Source organism: Apiospora marii (assembly GCF_038362585.1).
Source record: "Apiospora marii strain CBS 49790 chromosome Unknown utg000009l_segment0_segment0, whole genome shotgun sequence".
NCBI lineage: Eukaryota > Fungi > Ascomycota > Sordariomycetes > Amphisphaeriales > Apiosporaceae > Apiospora > Apiospora marii.
Genome location: NW_027117381.1, coordinates 4,035,730 through 4,054,942, shown reverse-complemented (window position 1 = coordinate 4,054,942; position 19,213 = coordinate 4,035,730). Strand labels below are relative to the sequence as shown.

At 56.5% G+C, this 19,213-nt stretch overlaps 6 protein-coding genes across 6 annotated transcripts; 4 read left to right on the top strand and 2 right to left on the bottom strand.

The window, feature by feature from the left end:
* Positions 1 to 274: 274 nt before the first annotated feature.
* Positions 275 to 1,144, top strand: PG985_012847 (uncharacterized protein; the record flags this gene model as incomplete). The annotated part of the gene is made up of 1 exon (XM_066832613.1): positions 275 to 1,144. The coding sequence occupies one exon, from the start codon at positions 275 to 277 to the stop codon at positions 1,142 to 1,144; it is 870 nt and encodes a 289-aa protein (XP_066680663.1).
* A 416-nt stretch (positions 1,145 to 1,560) lies between these two features.
* Positions 1,561 to 3,255, bottom strand: PG985_012846 (uncharacterized protein; the record flags this gene model as incomplete). The annotated part of the gene is made up of 2 exons (XM_066832612.1): positions 1,561 to 1,822; positions 1,889 to 3,255. 2 exons carry the CDS (start codon positions 3,253 to 3,255, stop codon positions 1,561 to 1,563), a joined length of 1,629 nt encoding a protein of 542 aa, XP_066680662.1.
* Positions 3,256 to 4,253: 998 nt separating this feature from the next.
* On the top strand, positions 4,254 to 5,372 carry PG985_012845 (unsaturated glucuronyl hydrolase; the record flags this gene model as incomplete). Its single annotated transcript, XM_066832611.1, has 1 exon — positions 4,254 to 5,372. The coding sequence occupies one exon, from the start codon at positions 4,254 to 4,256 to the stop codon at positions 5,370 to 5,372; it is 1,119 nt and encodes a 372-aa protein (XP_066680661.1).
* A 2,051-nt stretch (positions 5,373 to 7,423) lies between these two features.
* Positions 7,424 to 9,773, top strand: PG985_012844 (urea active transporter; the record flags this gene model as incomplete). Its single annotated transcript, XM_066832610.1, has 4 exons — positions 7,424 to 7,501; positions 7,641 to 8,096; positions 8,155 to 8,301; positions 8,376 to 9,773. 4 exons carry the CDS (start codon positions 7,424 to 7,426, stop codon positions 9,771 to 9,773), a joined length of 2,079 nt encoding a protein of 692 aa, XP_066680660.1.
* A 951-nt stretch (positions 9,774 to 10,724) lies between these two features.
* Positions 10,725 to 11,720, bottom strand: PG985_012843 (uncharacterized protein; the record flags this gene model as incomplete). Its single annotated transcript, XM_066832609.1, has 2 exons — positions 10,725 to 11,530; positions 11,639 to 11,720. The coding sequence occupies 2 exons, from the start codon at positions 11,718 to 11,720 to the stop codon at positions 10,725 to 10,727; spliced, it is 888 nt and encodes a 295-aa protein (XP_066680659.1).
* Positions 11,721 to 15,925: 4,205 nt separating this feature from the next.
* PG985_012842 (uncharacterized protein) lies at positions 15,926 to 17,344 on the top strand (the record flags this gene model as incomplete). Its single annotated transcript, XM_066832608.1, has 4 exons — positions 15,926 to 16,108; positions 16,208 to 16,710; positions 16,775 to 16,845; positions 16,923 to 17,344. The coding sequence occupies 4 exons, from the start codon at positions 15,926 to 15,928 to the stop codon at positions 17,342 to 17,344; spliced, it is 1,179 nt and encodes a 392-aa protein (XP_066680658.1).
* Between the last annotated feature and the right edge of the window lie 1,869 nt (positions 17,345 to 19,213).

Below are 19,213 nucleotides of genomic sequence, written 5' to 3'. Positions count from 1 at the left end.
GGCAAGCGTAGTCCGGCGAGATGTCGCCATCGCCGTAGTCTCATAGTCTTCTTAGTCCCGAATCCCTTGTATTCCCAGGACAATAATGTCTTTGTAGTAGTCTGCTCAAAGGTTTTGTCCTCTCGGGTTCTTTATAAGTCCAGGGCGTCTCTTTCCCGTAACTCTTCATTGGGCCCCTGAATTACTTCTTTCGCATTGGAAACCTACGCTGTCCTGTTATCGACTTCACCGTTTGGCGCGAAGTCGCATCAATCAAGTCATCGCAGCCATCAATATGCCCCAAGAGCCCATCCTCCCCACGTCCCACGAGACCTCGGCGACCGCCTCCGTCAGGTCGTCGACCGACCCAGATGCCGCAGTGAAGCGCCCCTCCTTCTTTGCCAGTCTCCGCGACGACATCGACCTCGACTACGCCGACGTCCCCATCTGCCTGTGCAGCCTGGTGTCGGGCCTCTGCGACAGCACCGCCTTCAACGCCAGCGCCGTCTTCGTCTCGATGCAGACGGGCAACACCATCTTCCTGGCCCTGGGCGCCTCCTCGCTGCCGCGCGGCGCCCCGCTCATGTGGCTCAAAGCCCTCTGCTCCATCCTCGCCTTTTTGCTAGGTGTGCTCGTCTTCAGCCAGACCCGCGCCGTCCGCCCCCGCGCCAAGCGCACCCTCGCCGCCAGCTTCCTCGCGCAGGCCCTGCTGATCTGGGCCGCCGCCGCTCTGGCGCAGGGCGGCGCTGCTCCCGCCTTTGGTAGTCTGGACCTTGCGGAGGCGATGCAGCGCGATGGGGTCCTGGACCTGCGGGCCCTGGGCCCGATTATGCTGCTGGCGTTCCAGTTTGGCGGGCAGATCGTGACGACGCGCCTGCTCGGGTTCAACGAGGTGCCGACCAACGTACTGACGAGCGTCTACTGCGACCTGATGAGCGACCCCCTGCTGCTGGCGCCCTGGCGGGCCAACCCGAAGCGCAACCGCCGGGCGTCGGCCGTGGTGCTCATGCTGGTCGGGGGCGTCTGCGGGGGGTGGCTGAGTCGTACTCGGGCGGGCATGGGGGTTGCGCTGTGGGTGGCGGGCGCGGTCAAGTTTGGCATTGCGGGGGCGTGGGTGGCGTGGAAAGGGAAGAAGCCCCGGGCTGCGGGTTCGGGGAAGGCGTGAAAGTTTTGTCCTTCTTGAACGATGCGACGATGAACGCCCGACGCCTATAATAGGCAATAAATAACCATAGGTACGATAGATGGTCTCAGGGGTGTTCTTAAATGAAGCATCCAAGGTTAGGTAAACTGAGACCCGGTGTTGGTGTTGGCGGGGTTCCAAGTTTAAGATGTTGGTCCCAAATATGAATAATGTTAATAGAATAACAAATGATGATAACAATTTATATGGTCTGATGGAAAATTCGGGTGAAGGAAATCACAATAATGTGTTTACTGTAAGAGACGTTTCAATTGCACTTATGATGAGCTGTCAATTGTACCTGGGCTAAGCACCCTTGGGACAAACCATGAAATTCTAATCTGGCCCCTCACTTTCCCCTCCTTGAAATCTAGTACATTTGCCATCCCACATCCCCCTCAGAAGACGTAGCGGAAGCTGAGGTTCTCGCGGTCCGTCAGGTCCTCGAAGGCGTGGGTGGTACGGCGGTCCGAGGCCTCGACGACGCCCGCGGCGGCCAGGGCGTCGCGCTGCCGGTTCTGCCGCACGAGCCACCAGCGGAAGAAGACGAGGATCACGACGAGCAGCGAGTAGCAGCCCAGGTGCGTCGCGAAGGCGATGAAGTAGCGCGGCTTGTCGCGCTCCAGGAAGACTTGGGGGCCGATGGCGTTGCCCGCCGACCTGTGGGTGACATTCAGGTTAGTGGTTCTGAAAGGCGACATCTTGGATGCTAAAAGGGGCGCTTACCAGAAGATGAAGTTGATGGCGACGACCACGGTCTTTTTGGTGATGCCGCCGACGTTGCGCGACATCAGGGACAGGCCTAGGGTCTGCGCCGACCAGAACGACAGGGTGATGTAGTAGCAGATGAGCAGGCCGACATGCTGCGAGAAGGTCTGGTTTGGAATGGTCATGAGCAGAATGGTGCCGACGAAGGACGGGACGATGAAGCCCAACATGGTCAGGATGTTGCCGTTCTTCCACTTGTTGACGATCCAGTTGGAGCCTAGCAGGATGAAGATGATGTAGAAGCCCAGCACCATGGCGAGGAGCTGGGTCTGCAGCACGCTGAAGCCCAGGCTCTCGTTGACGATGATGCCGTAGAAGGAGCCGAGGCCGCTCGTGGGCAGCGTGGTCGAGAGCTGGATGCCGGCGTAGCACCAGGTCTGGGGGTCGGTGAGGGCGTCGACGACGTGGCCGCGCTTGAAGGTGCGGTTCTGGAGGCCCGTCTGGTTGGACCGGACGCGCTCGACCATGAGGCGCTTGTCGCGCTCCGAGAAGCACTTGGCGCGCATGGGCGAGTCGGGCATCCAGATAAACACAAAAATACCGAAAAAGACGGACACGACGCCGTACGACAGGTACAGCCACTGCCAGGACCGCAGCGGGCCCGTCCGGATGAGGGAGAAGCAGTAGGCCAGCAGCCCGCCCACGATCTGCTGCGCCCCGTTCATCATGTACCAGTAGGTGACGCGGGCCGACTGCTCCTCGCGGCGGTACCACATGGCCGACAGCACGACGAAGGCGGGCTGGCAGGCCGACTCGAAGATGCCGAGCAGGGTGCGGCAAATCACCAGCCCGACGAAGCTGCGGCAGGCAGCGTGGCAGGCCAGCACGACGGACCAGGCCACGATGGAGAAGCTGAGGTACTTGGCCACGGGCACGCGCGCGATAATGTAGTTCTGCGGGTACTCGACCACGAGGATGGCGATGTAGATGCACGTCGTCAGCCAGCTGTACTCCGGTCCCTTCAGGTTGGCGTCCTCGCGGATGCCCATGATGGACGAGAAGGACATGGTGCCCTTGTCGATGGCCTGCAGGAAGTAGGTCGCGATCATGACGGTCAGGACGCGCCGGTCGATCAGCCGCCGCAGCCGCGTGTTCTCCTCGGGGCTGATGGCCGGCCCTTCCTGGCCGTCCGTCGCCATGTACTCGGCCACCTCCTTGTCGATGCGGTCGAGGTTGGCGTGGTCGTGCTTGGGGTCGGCATCTTCGGCGTGCGATATGGTCCTTTCGGCTTCGTGGATGGACTTGGACTTCCTTTTGGTCGTGTGGTCATGGTGCGGGTGCGCTGGCTGGACGAGGTCCGGGTCGGGCCCCTCAATTCCCGACATGATTGCTGTGGCGGTACTCTCAAGGTGCTCTGCGATTATTCTATCTCGGCTCTCTTTACTTTCGTCAACAGGAGAATAAGAGAGGAACCTAATCAGTCACGCCAGTATGGTCGGATGTGAATGTGGGCAGGCCTTCCGGCTTATAACTGTACCACTTTCCCCAACTTTCGGCAAGGTCTCGCATTGGTGCTGGTTCCCTCCATGACAGCTACTCTAATTGACGTGTTATACGAGTTGGTGCAAGCGGTCAGTCTCGCTACCACATAATCCAAATGGCCGCTGATTCTGCCGTCTGGTAGTCCCCTACGGACGACTCATCCGCCCATAACAGTAATGGGGCAATATTGGGCCGAGAATCTGGGGTCTGGGGTTCGTCTGGGGAGAATGACCAGGGTTGCTGTAGGTGTAAGCAACACTGGTCCACCTTTCGTTCCTTAACCTTGAATGATATGCGCCAACCCCGCATCGCTTGAGGAAGACTGTTGTATTCCTTGCGATGAAAAGAGAAGGTCGGCTAGGCTGTCGACCCATACTGTAAGATGCGACAAGAGAGTTCTTTTTCCAGGCTCGCAAAAGCTAGCATGTATGTGGAACAAAGGCTGATCTCATTCGACTGCAGCCGGGCCAGACATCCGTTGACAGACGGGAGAAAGGGTTGGCAATATCTTGGAGAAGCTTCATTTCCCCACAACCCCCAAAGTCTTGATAATGCTTCGGTCTGCTTCGGACCGAGGAAGCGTGGCATCTCCAAGCCAAGCGATTTCTCCACCAACGGCATGGCGAGATTGGCCGGCACAATGTTCTAAAGGGTACGAACAAGTCGCTTAAGTCGCTTCCCCAAAATGTACATAGAAGATTGGTATAGAAAAGACGACTGGCAATTGTACTTGCAAGCCCATTGCTGGCGGGTTACTCCTTTCAGTAAAAAGAAAATACACCATACCGATAGCTGGATCAGTCCCTTGTAGTAATACCCTATTTCATTGCATACATCCAAGATGCCTGCCGAAGCGTACGGCCTCAAGGCGAGCGACATCCACGCCAAGATCCAGCTCCTGATCGATGGCCTCGTCAACATCAAAGACCAGACGGGGGAGTTCCTGATGACGCTGGCGGACGGCCGGGTCATCGACACCAAGGGCTGGCACGACTGGGAGTGGACGCACGGCATCGGCCTGAACGGCCTCTGGGCCTACTACGAGCTGACGGGCGAGGCGCGGTACCTCGAGCTGATCGAAGCCTGGTTCGCCGGCCGCTTCGCCGCCGGCGGCACCACCAAGAACATCAACACCATGTCCGTCTTCCTCGCCATGGCGCGCGTGTACGAGCACACGCGCAACCCGGTCTACCTGCCCTGGCTCGACCGCTGGGCCGAGTGGGCCATGCACGAGCTGCCGCGCACGCGCTTCGGCGGCATGCAGCACATCACCTACCTCGAGACCAACGAGCAGCAGCTCTGGGACGACACGCTGATGATGACGGTGCTGCCGCTGGCCAAGATCGGTTTACTTTTGAACCGGCCGCGCTACGTCGACGAGGCCAAGCGGCAGTTCCTGCTGCATATCCAGTACCTCTTCGACGCGCGCACGGGCTTGTTCTACCACGGCTGGACGTTCAAGGAGGGCGGGCATAACTTTGCTAATGCGCGCTGGGCGCGGGGCAACTCCTGGTTGACCATCGTGCTGCCCGAGTTCCTGGAGCTGATCGGCTTCGACGAGCACGACCCGCTGCGCGCCCACCTCGTCGACATCCTGCGGGCTCAGTGCGAGGCGTTGGCGCCGTTACAAGCGGACACGGGGCTGTGGCGGACGGTGCTCGACCGGCCCGAGTCGGAGGGCTCGTACCCCGAGGCGAGCGCGACGGCGGGATTCGCGTTCGGTTTGTTAAAAGGGCAGCGGAAGCGGTACATTGGGAAGGAGCACGAGGCGGTGGCCGTCAAGGCGATCAAGGCCGTGCTGGACAACATCGACGAGCGGGGGGAGCTGCGCAACACGAGTTTCGGGACGGGCATGGGGCACGACTTGCAGCACTACTACGATATTCCCATTACCAGTATGCCGTATGGCCAGGCGATGGCGATCATGGCTTTGGTAGAGTTTTTGCGGGTGTTTATATAGATGGCTGCTAGTGGGAGATTTGGGTTGAATTGAATGCTTAGACTATGAGTTAGCGACTTCTGGTGAGAGCATGTGTGTGGTTCTACTTCCAAAATGCAGATTTAGCGGAATGGTGAGGTACCTTAGACTTGGGCGCGCTTTGTGAATTCAAGATGAGCTGTCTTAGGTGCTGGTAAGCACTTTTGTTCTCATCCGTACTTCAACCTGCAGATACAATGGCTTGGTGGTGTAGTTGGTTATCACGTCAGTCTAACACACTGAAGGTCCTGGGATCGAGCCCCAGCCGAGTCAAAGAAATAAGGTTGTCTTTTTTTTTTTTTTTTATTCTTTTTGCCATATCTTTTGTCATTCCGCCGTATCGCAGCAGATACCGGTAATCAACTTGCTTCTTCTTTGGCATCTGTGGACTATCAAAACATCAATTGCAGTTTTTCAGGTACATAAGGTCGAATGAAGTAGGTTGTCTGGAGTCATTGATGTTTCGAAGACGACCAGCAGCAGCCCTTCGCGATGTGTCTCCCAGCGGGCGGTTTCCTTCACCCCACGTACCTAGTACCTACGCAGCGCGTGAAAAAACGAATAAGCCATGTACCTTGGCATATCTCTCAGGGCGCTGTCTTGGTCGTTCCGCGGTGATGCATCTCCAGCGACACCTCAGCCGCAGTGGCTTGTCGAGAAGTCCATCTGGGCCTTATCGGTCGCCCGGGGCGTGCCTGGCTGCCTGGAGCTTTTGGCTCATACCGTTACGGCGCCGAAAGCACACAACCAGTTTCTCAGATCGAAAACATACATCTCCGGATGGCAGATCCCAAGGTGCGATGGCCGTTCATATTACCAATACTGCCTCATATGTCACAAACGATGCACTACAAAGATCTCAGTGTAACCCTGGTGTTAAGCGGGGCGAAGCAGCTACAGCCAGCCAGCGCGACCAGAAGGGGAAGCAAAGCTCGCGATGTCATCATTTTCACTAATGAGAAAACCAAATCTATCATTCGTGGAGAAGCAGCGATACGGCTCGGCGGAGGGCGCCGCAGATGGTTGGCAAACCCCAGACGAGAATCCTAGGTAGGCGAGCTAAATAGATAACTCCCGCATGCCGATCGCATCTGCTTATCAGCGATGCGTATTGCGACCCCTGATTGGCCAATGCTTGGAGATAAGCTCTTCCACTTACATGTCAGGATGGAGTCACATCTTCTCATTGTGCGCTTTCATTACAACATATCATGACCAGCGTCGAGTCGACAAGCATCAGTCTCTATCTCGTACACCGATATTATGGCTGTCCGCGAAGGCGGATACTTGGTAGACTTTCTTCGACAGCTGGTCGACTCAAGTCCGACCGAGAAATCACTCTCTCGTGTAGCAGAAAATAGACGTGCTCTAGCCAGGTAACATGTTATCAAGGCCTCGAGACGACCACATATGTATCTAATTATGTAGATCATCTAGCTACGTACTTCAGGGCGTGTAGGTGAGCAGATTTGGTCAGTGAAACATGCTTATCAGTGAGCATCTGCATGTGGCGTAGCGCCGGTAGAAAGTTTGGATGCTCCCTTGCCCATGCAGCCCGTTCCAGATGCCACACCACCCAACACCGCACCAAGCAGTGCAACAGCTATGTCTGCCGTGTATCTATATCTGAAAAATTTGGAAAGACATGATTCGATGCCTTTACTCGGAGACGACTCGTGCATATACCGGCCTACGCCCTGCAGGTGGGGGGTACTTTACGCCGCCCCGGTCCATGTTGGGACCCTGAACCCACGCGGGGGAAGATGTGAGCTGATATGAAGCTCTGTCCGTACTTGAGAGATCGGACGGTGAAGTTGGGCGATAGACATAACAACCAATACCCCTCCATTGGCTCGCGTAGATCTATCTTGTCTGCGATCTCGGGTTACGCTCTTTGCTATATAGCGGCTGCAGGACCTGCCTGTCGGGTCGTCACACAGACACACTTCCTCCTTCAACCGTGACGCCGGGTCGTGCGACAGACGCATTGAAGCGGTTTTCTTCCCCAAAGCAACGAGCCTGCGACCGTCGACATGGTCACCCCACCCCTCGAGCCCGGCGTGGGCTACGGCATCGTTCTCGGCTTGGGCTTCGCCTTTGCCTTGGGAATGGTAAGTTGTCTACGTTCTGTGTATTATGACCTCCCGCCTAGGCCTCCCAGCGATTGGGGGCGCTGTCATTGACGAGGGCGCACTTTCCTCCAACGTGACAATGTAGACAATCTAACATGTAATACCTTTCCCGCCACAGATCCTGACCACCTTCATCCTGAAACGGTACAACTCCGAACTCGTCACGTCCGAGATGTTCAACACGGCGGGCCGCACCGTCAAGAGCGGCCTGGTGGGGTCCGCCGTCGTGTCGTCGTGGACCTGGGCCGCCACCCTGCTGCAGAGCACGGGCGTCTGCTACCGGTACGGCGTGTCGGGCCCCTTCTGGTACGCCTCGGGCGCGACGGTGCAGATCCTGCTGTTCGCGACGCTGGCCATCGAGCTGAAGCGGCGCGCGCCCCACGGCCACACCTTCCTCGAGGTCATCAAGGCCCGCTACGGGACGGTCCCCCATATCGTGTTCATGGTGTTTGGGCTGGCGACCAATATTCTGGTGAGCTTGATGCTCATTGTGGGCGGGTCCGCGACGGTGAGCGCGTTGACGGGGATGAATACGGTGGCGGCCATCTACTTGCTGCCGCTGGGTGTCGTACTGGTAAGCATACTGATGGGAAGCTAGTAGGGCAATGGACTGACTTCCTCTCGTCGTGCAGTACACCATCGTGGGCGGCCTGAAGGCGACCATCTTGACCGATTGGGTGCACACCTTCATCCTGATCATCATTATCATCGTCTTCTCTTTGACGGCGTATGCTTCAGGCGAAGCGCTGGGCTCCCCGTCCGCCGTTTACGACTTGTTGGTAAGGAGCTCCCTGAACGATAACCAGATGTGGCTTTCATACCTTTCACCTGCTGACACGCTGGGTAACTACAGGTCAAAGCCGCCGCAGCCCACCCCGTCGAGGGTAACGCCGAGGGCTCGTACCTGACCATGCGATCCAAGGAAGGCGCCATCTTCTTCGTCATCAACATCGTGGGCAACTTCGGCACCGTCTTCCTCGACAACGGCTACTACAACAAGGCCATCGCCGCCTCTCCCGTCCACGCCCTGCCGGGCTACATCCTGGGCGGCCTCAGCTGGTTCGCGATTCCCTGGCTTACTGCCACCACCATGGGCCTGTCGGCCCTGGCGCTGGAAGACACGCCCCGCTTCCCGACCTACCCGGACCGCATGTCCGAGGCCGACGTGACGGCGGGGCTGGTGCTGCCGTACGCGGCCGTCGCGCTGCTCGGTAGAGGGGGCGCCGTCGCGACGCTGCTCATCGTCTTCATGGCGGTGACGTCGGCGACGTCGTCGGAGCTCATCGCCGTCTCGTCCATCTTCACCTACGACTTCTACCGGACCTACCTCAACCCCCGCGCGAGCGGGCGGCGCCTCATCTACATGTCGCACGTCATCGTCGTCGGCTACGCCCTCTTCATCTCGAGCTTTAGCGTCGGGCTGTACTACGCGGGGATCTCCATGGGCTACCTGTACCTAATGATGGGCGTCATCATCTCGGCGGCCGTCATCCCCGCCACCCTGACGCTCGTTTGGGCCGGGCAGAACAAGTGGGCCGCGGCCCTGTCGCCGATCCTGGGGCTGGCCTTTGCGCTCATCGCCTGGCTCGTCACGGCCAAGAAGGAGTGCGGCAACCTGGGCGTCGAGTGCACGGGGTCCAACAACCCGATGCTGGCGGGCAACGTCGTGGCCCTGCTGTCGCCGCTCGTGCTGATCCCGGTGTTTACGCTGATCTTCGGGATGGACCGCTACGACTGGCAGAGCATGCTGGCCATCCGCAAGGGCGACGACCACGACCTCGCGACGTCGGCCGGGGTAGACCTGGAGGGCACAGTGGGCGGGCGCGAGGAGACGGCCGACGAGTTCCGGTCGGAGCAGAGCAAGCTGGCGCGCGCGAGCCGCATCTCCAAGTGGACGACCGTGGTGCTGACGCTGGCCTTCCTCGTCCTCTGGCCCTTCCCCATGTACGGGTCCGGCTACATCTTCAGCAAGCCCTTCTTCACCGGCTGGGTCACCGTGGGCATCATCTGGATCTTCTGCAGCCTGGGCGCCGTCGGGCTCTTCCCCGTCTTCGAGGGCCGGCACACCCTCGCCCGCACTTTCCGGTTCATCGTCGCCGACGTCACGGGCCGGAAGCATCCCAAGACTATCCACGCCGAGGTGGCGGCTGCCCGGGACGGGGCCGCGGCGGGGAGTGAGAAGGTTGGGAGTGGTGGGGAGACGCCGCCGGTTAAGAAGCAGGAGGCGAAAGAGGGTGTTGTTGCTGAGTAATTTTAGAGTTACCTGTTTCACGAGAAGGGGGATAGAGACGGGAGACCAGTCTGGTGTCTTCTAGAGTAATTTGTTGGTTTCGATACCCTCGTTGATTATCTTTGATAATGCAAGTTAGATAGAACATGAATGTCGAAATGAGAACACGGAAGTATTTCATTTTGTAATTATTAAACGAAACCTGTTTGATCCATCCTTGAGAACTTGATGTATTGTACGCATCTTGTTATTATCATTCTCAAAAAATTGCTCAACCGGTCCCCAACCAAGAGAGTCTGATATGTCATCCATGACTTGCATCCGCGTCGTTCGAGTAAAGTTTTCCCATCGGACAGGTCACACCAAACACGTAATAATTCGGTGGATAGGTATCCAGAAGCTGAACTGTACTGCAGATGTGTGGCTCTTTTTTCTTTTTTTTTTTTTGCTTTTTCTCTTCCTGGATTTCTCGATGACGGGCAGCGCGGGGTGCAGGAAGATGCATGACGTCCCCACGATGACCCGTGTCACTTCTGATTTCTGCGCTGATATTCTTCCAAAAGATGTTCTAAGTACTACGAGAGGTTGCATGGCAATTTACGACAAACCGTTCAGATGGGGCATGTCCCTCTCGCTTAATATGTGGACGACGCGAAGGAGGCACTAATTCGCTCACAGGCTTCTCTCTCCTTCGCTTCGGGACGATTCCACCTCCCCCATTGGGAAGAAGAGGCGCATCAAGCGAGACAGCACGACTGACAGTCACCGTCACAGTCTTCTGTGAAACACTCGGCTAATTGAACATGCGAGCCAGCCCACTGGGTAATCAAAAGCCCTAAATACGACGTGCACCCATCCGAGCAAGTGTGTTCGTGTTGTTTGTTTGTTTGTTCATTTCTCATTAGCATTACGCTATTTACTTCTCTTCTTCTTCTTCGTCTCATTCTTTCCTTGCCACCCCTTAGCTTCCACCTAACCGCTCATCCACTGGCCGCCGTTGGCGCTGATGAGGCAGCCGGTCTGGTAGGCGGCGTCGGGGCTGCAGATGTTGGCGACGATGGCGGCGATCTCCTCGGGGTAGGCGACGCGGCCGCCGTACTTCTTGCCCATCTCCTGCATGGCGGGCGAGTCCCACTCGCGCACGCCCGAGAGCGGGGTGAGGGGGTAGAAGAGGGCGATGGCCTGCTTGGCCTCCTCGGACGCGTGCGCGAACATGTCGGTGTGGGTGCTGCCGACGCAGACGCTGTTGACGGTGCAGCGCTCGGCCAGCTCGCGCGACCACGTGCGCGTCATGGACTCGACGGCGCCCTTGGTGCCGCCGTACAGCGTCAGGTACGCCAGCCCGACCTTGCTGCCCACGCTCGACAGCAGCACGACGCGGCCCGACCGGTCGTGCGGCAGGTGCGGCTGCACCGCCTGCGTCAGCAGGATCGGGCCCAGCACGTTGGTGCGGTAGACCTGGTCGAAGTCCTCGACCGTCACGGCCTCGAGCGGCATGGCGTGGAAGAGGGCCGCGCTGTGCACGAGGATGTCGACCTGCAGCTTGCTGGTGGCGGCGTTCTTGTTGGCGGGGAAGGAGGCCTCGGCCGTCTTCAGGATGGTGGCGCAGCCCTCGTTGGTGGTGATGTCGGCGCGGCAGGGCACGGCCTTGACGCCGTGGGTCTTGGCCAGCTCGGCGGCGAGCTTCTGGGCCGGCTCGTCGGACGTGGGGGTCTTGTAGATGATGCACACGTTGGCGCCCTGGGCGGCCAACTTGGTGGCGATGGAGGCGCCGATGCCTGTTGCGTGTCACCACATGGCTCCTGATCAGTTATCTCTGCTCTGCGCTGGCTAGGGGTGGTTCTCCTTTCTTTCAGATTACGAGAATGGGACGAGAATCTACTGACTTCGGGCGGAGCCGGTGATGAGGGCCAGCTTTCCTTCGTGCACCCGGCCGTTGGCCATGTTGACTGCTGCGGAAGAGGCCATGGCTGATTTAGAGTTCGTGATTGGTCTGGGGATCTTCGTCTGGGTAAACGAAGCTGAAGGGAAGTTTGGCTGGTAAGTGGTTAGATGATCGGCAGGAGGAAAAAAGTATGAAGGTAGTATTGTTTCTTTCTTCTCGACGACTAGCGACGCATGGCATCAGATATTTGCCCTTTTATCTACTCCTTTTGCACTCCTATACGGCTTCTATCCAACCCCGCCCGTCAAACGATCCGGCCAGTCGAACTATCGCGATGGGTGCGCACCATGTCCGCACCTGGCCATCTGGATGGGAAACGCCATGTCTGGCCTTTCCAATGGCTATCTTGAGGGTGTGTGAGAGAGGGTTTCCCCAGTCGGGCCAGTAGCGGTCAGGGACAGGCATGCCAGATAGTCCAAACAACGTCCTCCAAACTGCGGTTCTGATGGCGGTAACGGCGGGGACTGCAGTACAAATAGCACTACTCTGCTTTAAGGACACCGATACCACATGGCAAATGGCTGAGGGGACTCCCATTGCCACGAGCCACCATCACACACGCAAGCCACAACGTGGACGAGGCAATGAAAATCACTGGGTGCGTCCTGGCCAGCAACCAGACCAGACAAGACAGGCCAGCCAGCAAGTGCAAGTACGACTGCGAGTGTCCAGGAAAGATGCTATGTACCACTTTGCTACTACATTCTGCCTGCCGCATGGAAAACCAACCCTCTTTGGGAGTCGAGTGGTACGGGTTGGCCGCGGGGTGGAGCTTGATGAGGGAACCAGCCAACGCTCCCCACCGCTAAGATTGAGGACCGGGGGCGTTTTGGCCGGGATCAGGGTTTCAATTTTTCACGATGCTCTCCTCCTCCCACCTCCCACTGCCCAGACACATCGACGGCAAAGAGAGGAGCGAGATGGAGAAAGCACGGCCGTTCATCACGACTCGCTCCAGCAGATCTGGGCGGGTGTTGCTGGCGCCTGTCTCCGGACGGCAGACGGCTCGATCCTTTTTGCGCCTTGTCAGAAGGGACTCATCAGTTCCCAGGAGATTGGGAAGGCCATGTCGATAGGCTGGTGCAGCCGTGGCCTCAGGAAGTCAAAAAATATAAATAGGGTACGGAGTGTGTACATGTGTACGCATACGTACTCACCGTTTTTATTGATTCTTCAAGAAGGACAGAATGCAACATACACGACTCAGGTTTCCGGGTCTTCAAGGCCAATCAGATGCCTTTGTTCTACGGCGCAGCAGCGAGGTCTGTCGGCAGTGGCCAGTGCTGTCGCGGTGCTCTACCTAGTCCCGGGACAGAAAGGATACGCACATCACGAGCCACGCAAAATCATCTCAGGTGGTTTCCTTACTGACAATGTCCGACAGCCGATTCCCCTGCATGCAGCCTGCTGTGTATGTAGGTATTGCTTGCCTTGCCCTTGCTGCTTGCTGCTTGACTACATACGGATATCCCACAAGCCAGAACGCAAGCCATCCAACGGCTTGCGGCGAACGTTGGAACCACTGCTGCAGGATGATGTGCGCCCAATTTCGACTGGAGCGTTTGAACTTTTGGCGTAATTAGCTCCGTACTTTGTGTACGGAGTCCCTCAAGTTTGACTAATCCATACGACGCTACAATCGAACGGCAAGACGGATACCAGATCGAATGTTTTAGGGACGATTTCGGATGGGTTCTAGTGCACCGGTCCTTGTTTGTGCGCCGCCCTCGTGGTAGCAAAAATGGGCTCCTCCCTCCTCTGACATCTGTCAGCTTCTTTGCCGCTCGTATGCTACGAAGATCATGGTTCAATTGCACTCAGCTTGAGCCTGACCAATTTCTCTATCATTTTTCCTTTTCCTTCTCGAATTTCCTGGATAGCAGGGCTGGAATTAGTGGTGGCATACGTACTACATAGGTAGTAGTACGTCGGCCGCGACGCCATTTCTGTTTAACTCTCGAGGTTCCCGTGGCCGTCTTTTCCTTGGTAAACCCCACGTGGGGCCAAGGTACTTTTCTGATCGCGACCGACCAGACCCAGCCCAGAAACTCCCCAAGTTTCCAATCCAAACCCGAGAGGAGAGGAGTTCGAGCCCGTCAGCCCGTTTCTGAGCCCGTGAACGCTGAACGGCCCGCTTTTGGAGCAAGTGGGTATCCGTCGCTGGCGTAAACAAGGGACGCGGCATGATTTCCAGACTGATAAAAGTGAGCTGGTCACCGAGGGCACAGTCAATGGGATTGGCCTGCGCCTTTTTATTGCGAGCTTCCCAACAGGGCAAGTGATCACCAGGAGCTTCCCTGCTTGGGCCTCAGAAGAAGGGGGCTTGCTGCAGATAATAGACTTTCACCTTCATGAGCGACAGCCGACATTGACACCCAACTTACAAGCTGCTTGCCTGCAGCAGTCAGCTCCACCGGCGCACTTGGTTTCAATTCACTACGACCTACCTAGTATGTACCACGAAAGACGTTCGGAAAATAAGGGTGACATTGTGCAGTTTTCACCTATTTGGGTTATGGCGCGCCGCATGGACATAAAGAGGAAAAGGAAAATAAAGATTTTGTTAAGATTGGTAGGCTAAGGGTATAGCGGGCAGCGGGTAAGGGCTGAGGACCATTGGACATGGACAATGACGATATGTAAGTGTATGTACGGAGTATGCTGACTCGAATATATGCACATGTACGCTGGCTGGCTGGTCGGCCATGTGGCTAATAGAGTTGCCGATCCAGATCTATGGATTGTGTGTTCCGGTAGTTGGCTGTCGTGCATTTGCTTGCAGCGGCGGGTGCCATGATATGAGAAGTGATAGGTATGTATGATTGTTATTGCCAGATACCTATATTAAACTTTCCGTCGGTGTGGTGTGGTGGTGTGGTGGTATGTGCAAGGCACAATTGTGTGCTTGCGTTCCATTTGCCATCCAGCATGATCCCAGTGGTTTACTACACCATTCATGTATATTGGAGGCGGGCTGCGCGCACCCGGCGAACAGTGCTCCTTCCCAGATCAGGACTGGACTGGCAGGCCGGACTGGCTGCTTGGGCCGCGGCTTGTTACTCCTCCTTCTCCTACTCCTCCGCTTCCTCCTTCTCCTCCTCCCCCGACCCGAGGCTCTCACGTCAGATACCAATCGGACACACAAGCAGCAACAAGCAGAACTTGGACTGCACGGGATAATTATGCCGCTACCAAGTTCCATTCCCAGCAGCTGCATAGCCAAGCAGGACGGCCCCCCTTCTGTTTCCCCTGGCCCTACCAGGTATTTGGGGCGATGATCCTATCTTGGAAAGAGCGTGGAAGAGGGCCCCATAAGAAAGGACCCCCCATCCTCATCTTGCCGCGTCCTATTTGCTGACGGCTTCCCGGGAGCCAGGATCCGGCCTCGAGAAAAGCAAGTAGGGTAGCACTCGCTCATCTGCCAAAGGCCCAGCGCCCTGGCAGAGGGCCTGCCATCATGTCGCATCAATGGGAGCAAAATCGAGGGGATCCTGGAAAACATCACGAGAGAAAAATTACCACCATGCCCCCGGCCGAGACGGCCCAGCATGCCTGCCCCGTTGAAACAAGTGAAGAGTGAGATTGTGAGACTGTGAGAGAGAGCGAGAGCGAGAGCCAAGAGCGTTCCCTCGCTCCCACCCTTGGGCGAACCACTGGAACCGACCCATTGGGTCGGAAGATGGCCTAGTTCGTAGCACAACGCTCTGCCCACGCTGGGCTGTTCGTGATAATGCCCTGTATAATCTGCCTAGCCTTGCGTATTTGTTATGTATGTATGTAGTCGTATAAAAAAAAAAGAAGTGGCAACTGGGGTTTCCCTGGGGACTAGGTTAGCGGAATATGCCTCCCTGACAAGCGTCGTCTTGACCAGATGAACTACTACACCTGGTCCTTCCTCCCCCCATACTGCCACTTGGACTATCATCATCACATTTTCCATTCTCCCATCTAACCTTCTTATATTAGGCGAATAGCGCCCTGTCGCTGTCGCCGGTTTTCCCTATATTAGCGTCGCGCCCGCCGTTGTGACTACTGTCGTATGCGTGGTCCTCGCTTAGTACACCCGCCAATCCGTATGCCATGAACTAGCATCAACGAACGAATTCAGTGGGGACCCGGGATCACATACACGAACATCCCGTCAGGTTTCGACTTTCCATAGTTTTCCCAGGGACACCTAGATTGAACACGCCCAAGCGATCGAGAGGGAGGAGGTCGCCCACTCGCCATGTCAGCGACCGTCGACCCGAACCGCCTCTGGGTCGAACATCTGGACGGCACCGGACTCGCCACTGTCGTCACCTCCGTCATCTGCGGCGTCATTTCCATCGTCGTCGTCGGCCTGAGATGTTTTGTGCGTACCCGAGATCAGACGTTTGGTCTGGATGATGGATTGATGTTCGGAGGACTGGTAAGTTTCACCTCCGGGGCAGCCGGCTGGACTGGCATGCCGCATGAGAAAAGAAATACACGACGCGAGCAACAGAATCTAACCTGGCGCGGAAAATAGCTTCTCTACATCGTGGATGTCGCTCTCGGCAGCATCGGTTCGATGCACGGTCTCGGGACCGTAAATGCCAAACTCAACACGAACATGATGATCGAGGCGACCAAGTACCTGATGATCTGGATGTTGATCTACGTCTGTGGCCTGATGTTGATCAAGGCGTCGATTTGCATTACCCTGTTTCGAATCGCGAGCACCAACAAGGTATACCGGCTATGCATCATCGTTCTCCTGGTCATCATCGCCGGCAACTTCTTCACGACATTCGTAGGTGTCTTGTTGCTGTGTTCGCCGGTTGAGGCCAACTGGAATACGGCCCTGGTGGCACAGGGTAAAGCGACGTGCGCGTCCACCGATGCCATGATCGGCCTGTCGTACACCTCGACGGCCGTCTCCATCGCCACCGACATGGCGTGCGCCGTCTTGCCGGGTGTGATTCTCTGGCGCACGCAAATGGCCTTCAGGACCAAGATTTCCGTCACGGTCCTGCTTTCTTTCGGTTCTTTGTAAGGTTTTCGCCGCATTTTCAACATTCCCTCGAGGCAAGGAACTGACCAACGTCTTGTCTAGTGCTTCGATTTCGACCATGATCAGAACCCCTTATATCGAGTACTACCGAACGCCGCTGGACAACCTACCATGTAAGTGCCAGATAAAGCTGTTTCGGCCAATCTAGTCAATCGTGCGCCCTTGCTAATATGCATTGCCCCCTTTTTAGACCATGTCGGAAACATCGTGCTCTGGTCCAACATCGAGTCGGCCATCGGTCTAGTGGCGGGCTCGCTGCCTTCGCTGCGGCGGCTGATCATGGCCAAGGTCAAGAAGTCGTCTTCGCAAGAGGGAGCATCCAGCGGCTACAACAACGGCGCGAGCATGCCCGTGGGGCTCGTGACGTTTGGGGGCACGCCGGGCGGCGGCATCAACGGCCGCAAGAAGAGCACCTTTCGCAACCCGACCGACCTAGGCCACACCATCGCGACGGTCCACGCCCAAGGAGACGGGGACTGGCGGCGCCTTCGCGACTCCTCCTCGGACAAGGAGAGCATGCACGGCATCCGCGCCGACTACACGTACGAGGTGGAGCTGACGCAGTCTCCCAAGATGCACTCGCCCATCACCCCGACCAAGTCGCTGCAGTAGTCTTCCACGGTTACTTTGGTCGCTTGTCAATGTAAAGCGTGTATAATATGTGTATATGTGAAAGGTATCAAAAGGACTCCACAGGAACTCCAAGTTCTTAATATTGGCATATAATGATATATGGGCAAATGCAATAATGAGTTTGGCAGATGCATTGGTGATTCCGACAATCCCGCGCCCATTCCGGGCCTTGGGAGGCAATGAGGTCTTCTCGGGGGAGGTTGCCGCTGCGGACTGGCCGGCGGCTGTCCTCAATCGCACGCGACAACTTGACGCGTCCTGCGGCAATACCGGCGTGTATCGCTTGAGGTGCATCTGGCTCCCCTACATGGCAGGGTTCAACAGAAACTCTTGATTGGCGGCAGCAGATTGTAGATGCCAGGTTGAGAGTCAGTAGGCGACAAGGGTCGGAACAGTCCGAACAGCCGCGACATCAAGGACAAAATTGCAGGCTTGGCCTGACGATCGATGTCGCTTGGTGTATGCCAGGGAGTCACCGTCAGCTCGACGTTGCAGAACTCGTTTCTTTGGTGATCATATCCCGGTGCCGGAAGAGGCATGATTGCAGCCTAAGTCGATTGGCCGATCACATGAAACGACTTGAGCATGTGTCATCTCATTGCAACGAAAACGGAAAGCGGAAAGCGGAAAGCTGGCAACATGAAGTCTCTTGTGTGGTACAAGACCAATTTGGGGGTTGCATGCCCTTCAAGATGATGTAATGTCGCAAAAAGTGACCAACCCGTAGGGCTGAACCCAGATGGTGCCGCAGTGGCTATACGGAGGCATTGCCGTGAACACAAGGCAGTTCAGTTGGTCAATTGCTGTTGGTCGTGGGAGGGTTGACGGATATTTTGGGAGCTTGGTGTTTGGGTGACATAAAGAATGCCTAAATTGTGGAAGGCAGTAGCGATCAACCCAGTGTTAGTGGTCTGACCCAAGCCCAGTAGAGGGTGATATGCAGGTACAGCGCAGCCTCCAGCGGGGGCGCGGCTACCTTCCAATTGAATCGAGCCAAACTTCAGGTGGCCAGTTATCAGACCTATCTCCATCAACGATCCTGCTGCCTACCTACCTGCAGACCTGACCTTCAATGTTACGTGCATCATGTAATCATGGAGTCGAGTACATTAGTTTCATGCCAATTGAGGTAGGCATCTAAGTCATTTGATTGAAGGCAACATGAATCCATTCCGAATTGCTGGAAGTCATCACTTACCTGCCTCAGAAGAAACAGCGTGCTTCTCACTTCAGCAGTAACGACAGGAAGTTGCCTAATTGGCTCTTTCTACCCCCCACTTGATTTGCACCTTCCTCTGTAAGGTCTGCGTGCATGTACGCATTTGGAACGACCTTGCTCCCCTGAAGCTCCCATTCCCTCCTGGCAATCCTTCCAACTCAAATTGGACAACGGGGGCTGAAAGAATGCCTCAATCCCGACATCGCCTTCTGGTTGATCGAACCTTCATCACCGAAATAGCTTCATCCCCCAAGGGATGTTTTGTGGATACCGAGATAGCCATGGGGTTACAGTTACACAAACCACGCCTATTGACTCACTTGAGATCATAGGGCTGGCGGGCTGATTGTCTGACCAACCACGCATCTGATCTATTCTGTGTTTGCTCATGTCAACCATATGCGACTCATTGCCGCGCCGCTGCTTAGCAATCCCACACGACGACCTCTCACCCCCTTACTTCCCCTTCAACGAAACATTCCCAATCGTCTGGTACAATGGATGCCTACTCAGGCTCATGTCCGAGCAAGGCCTGCCTTGCTTCCGCAAGACGGAAATATGGCGTACCATCTGTTCGCTCTCCCAGGATCTCTCTCTGCCTAGGCTCAGTGCATTCCTCGGCCAACTCG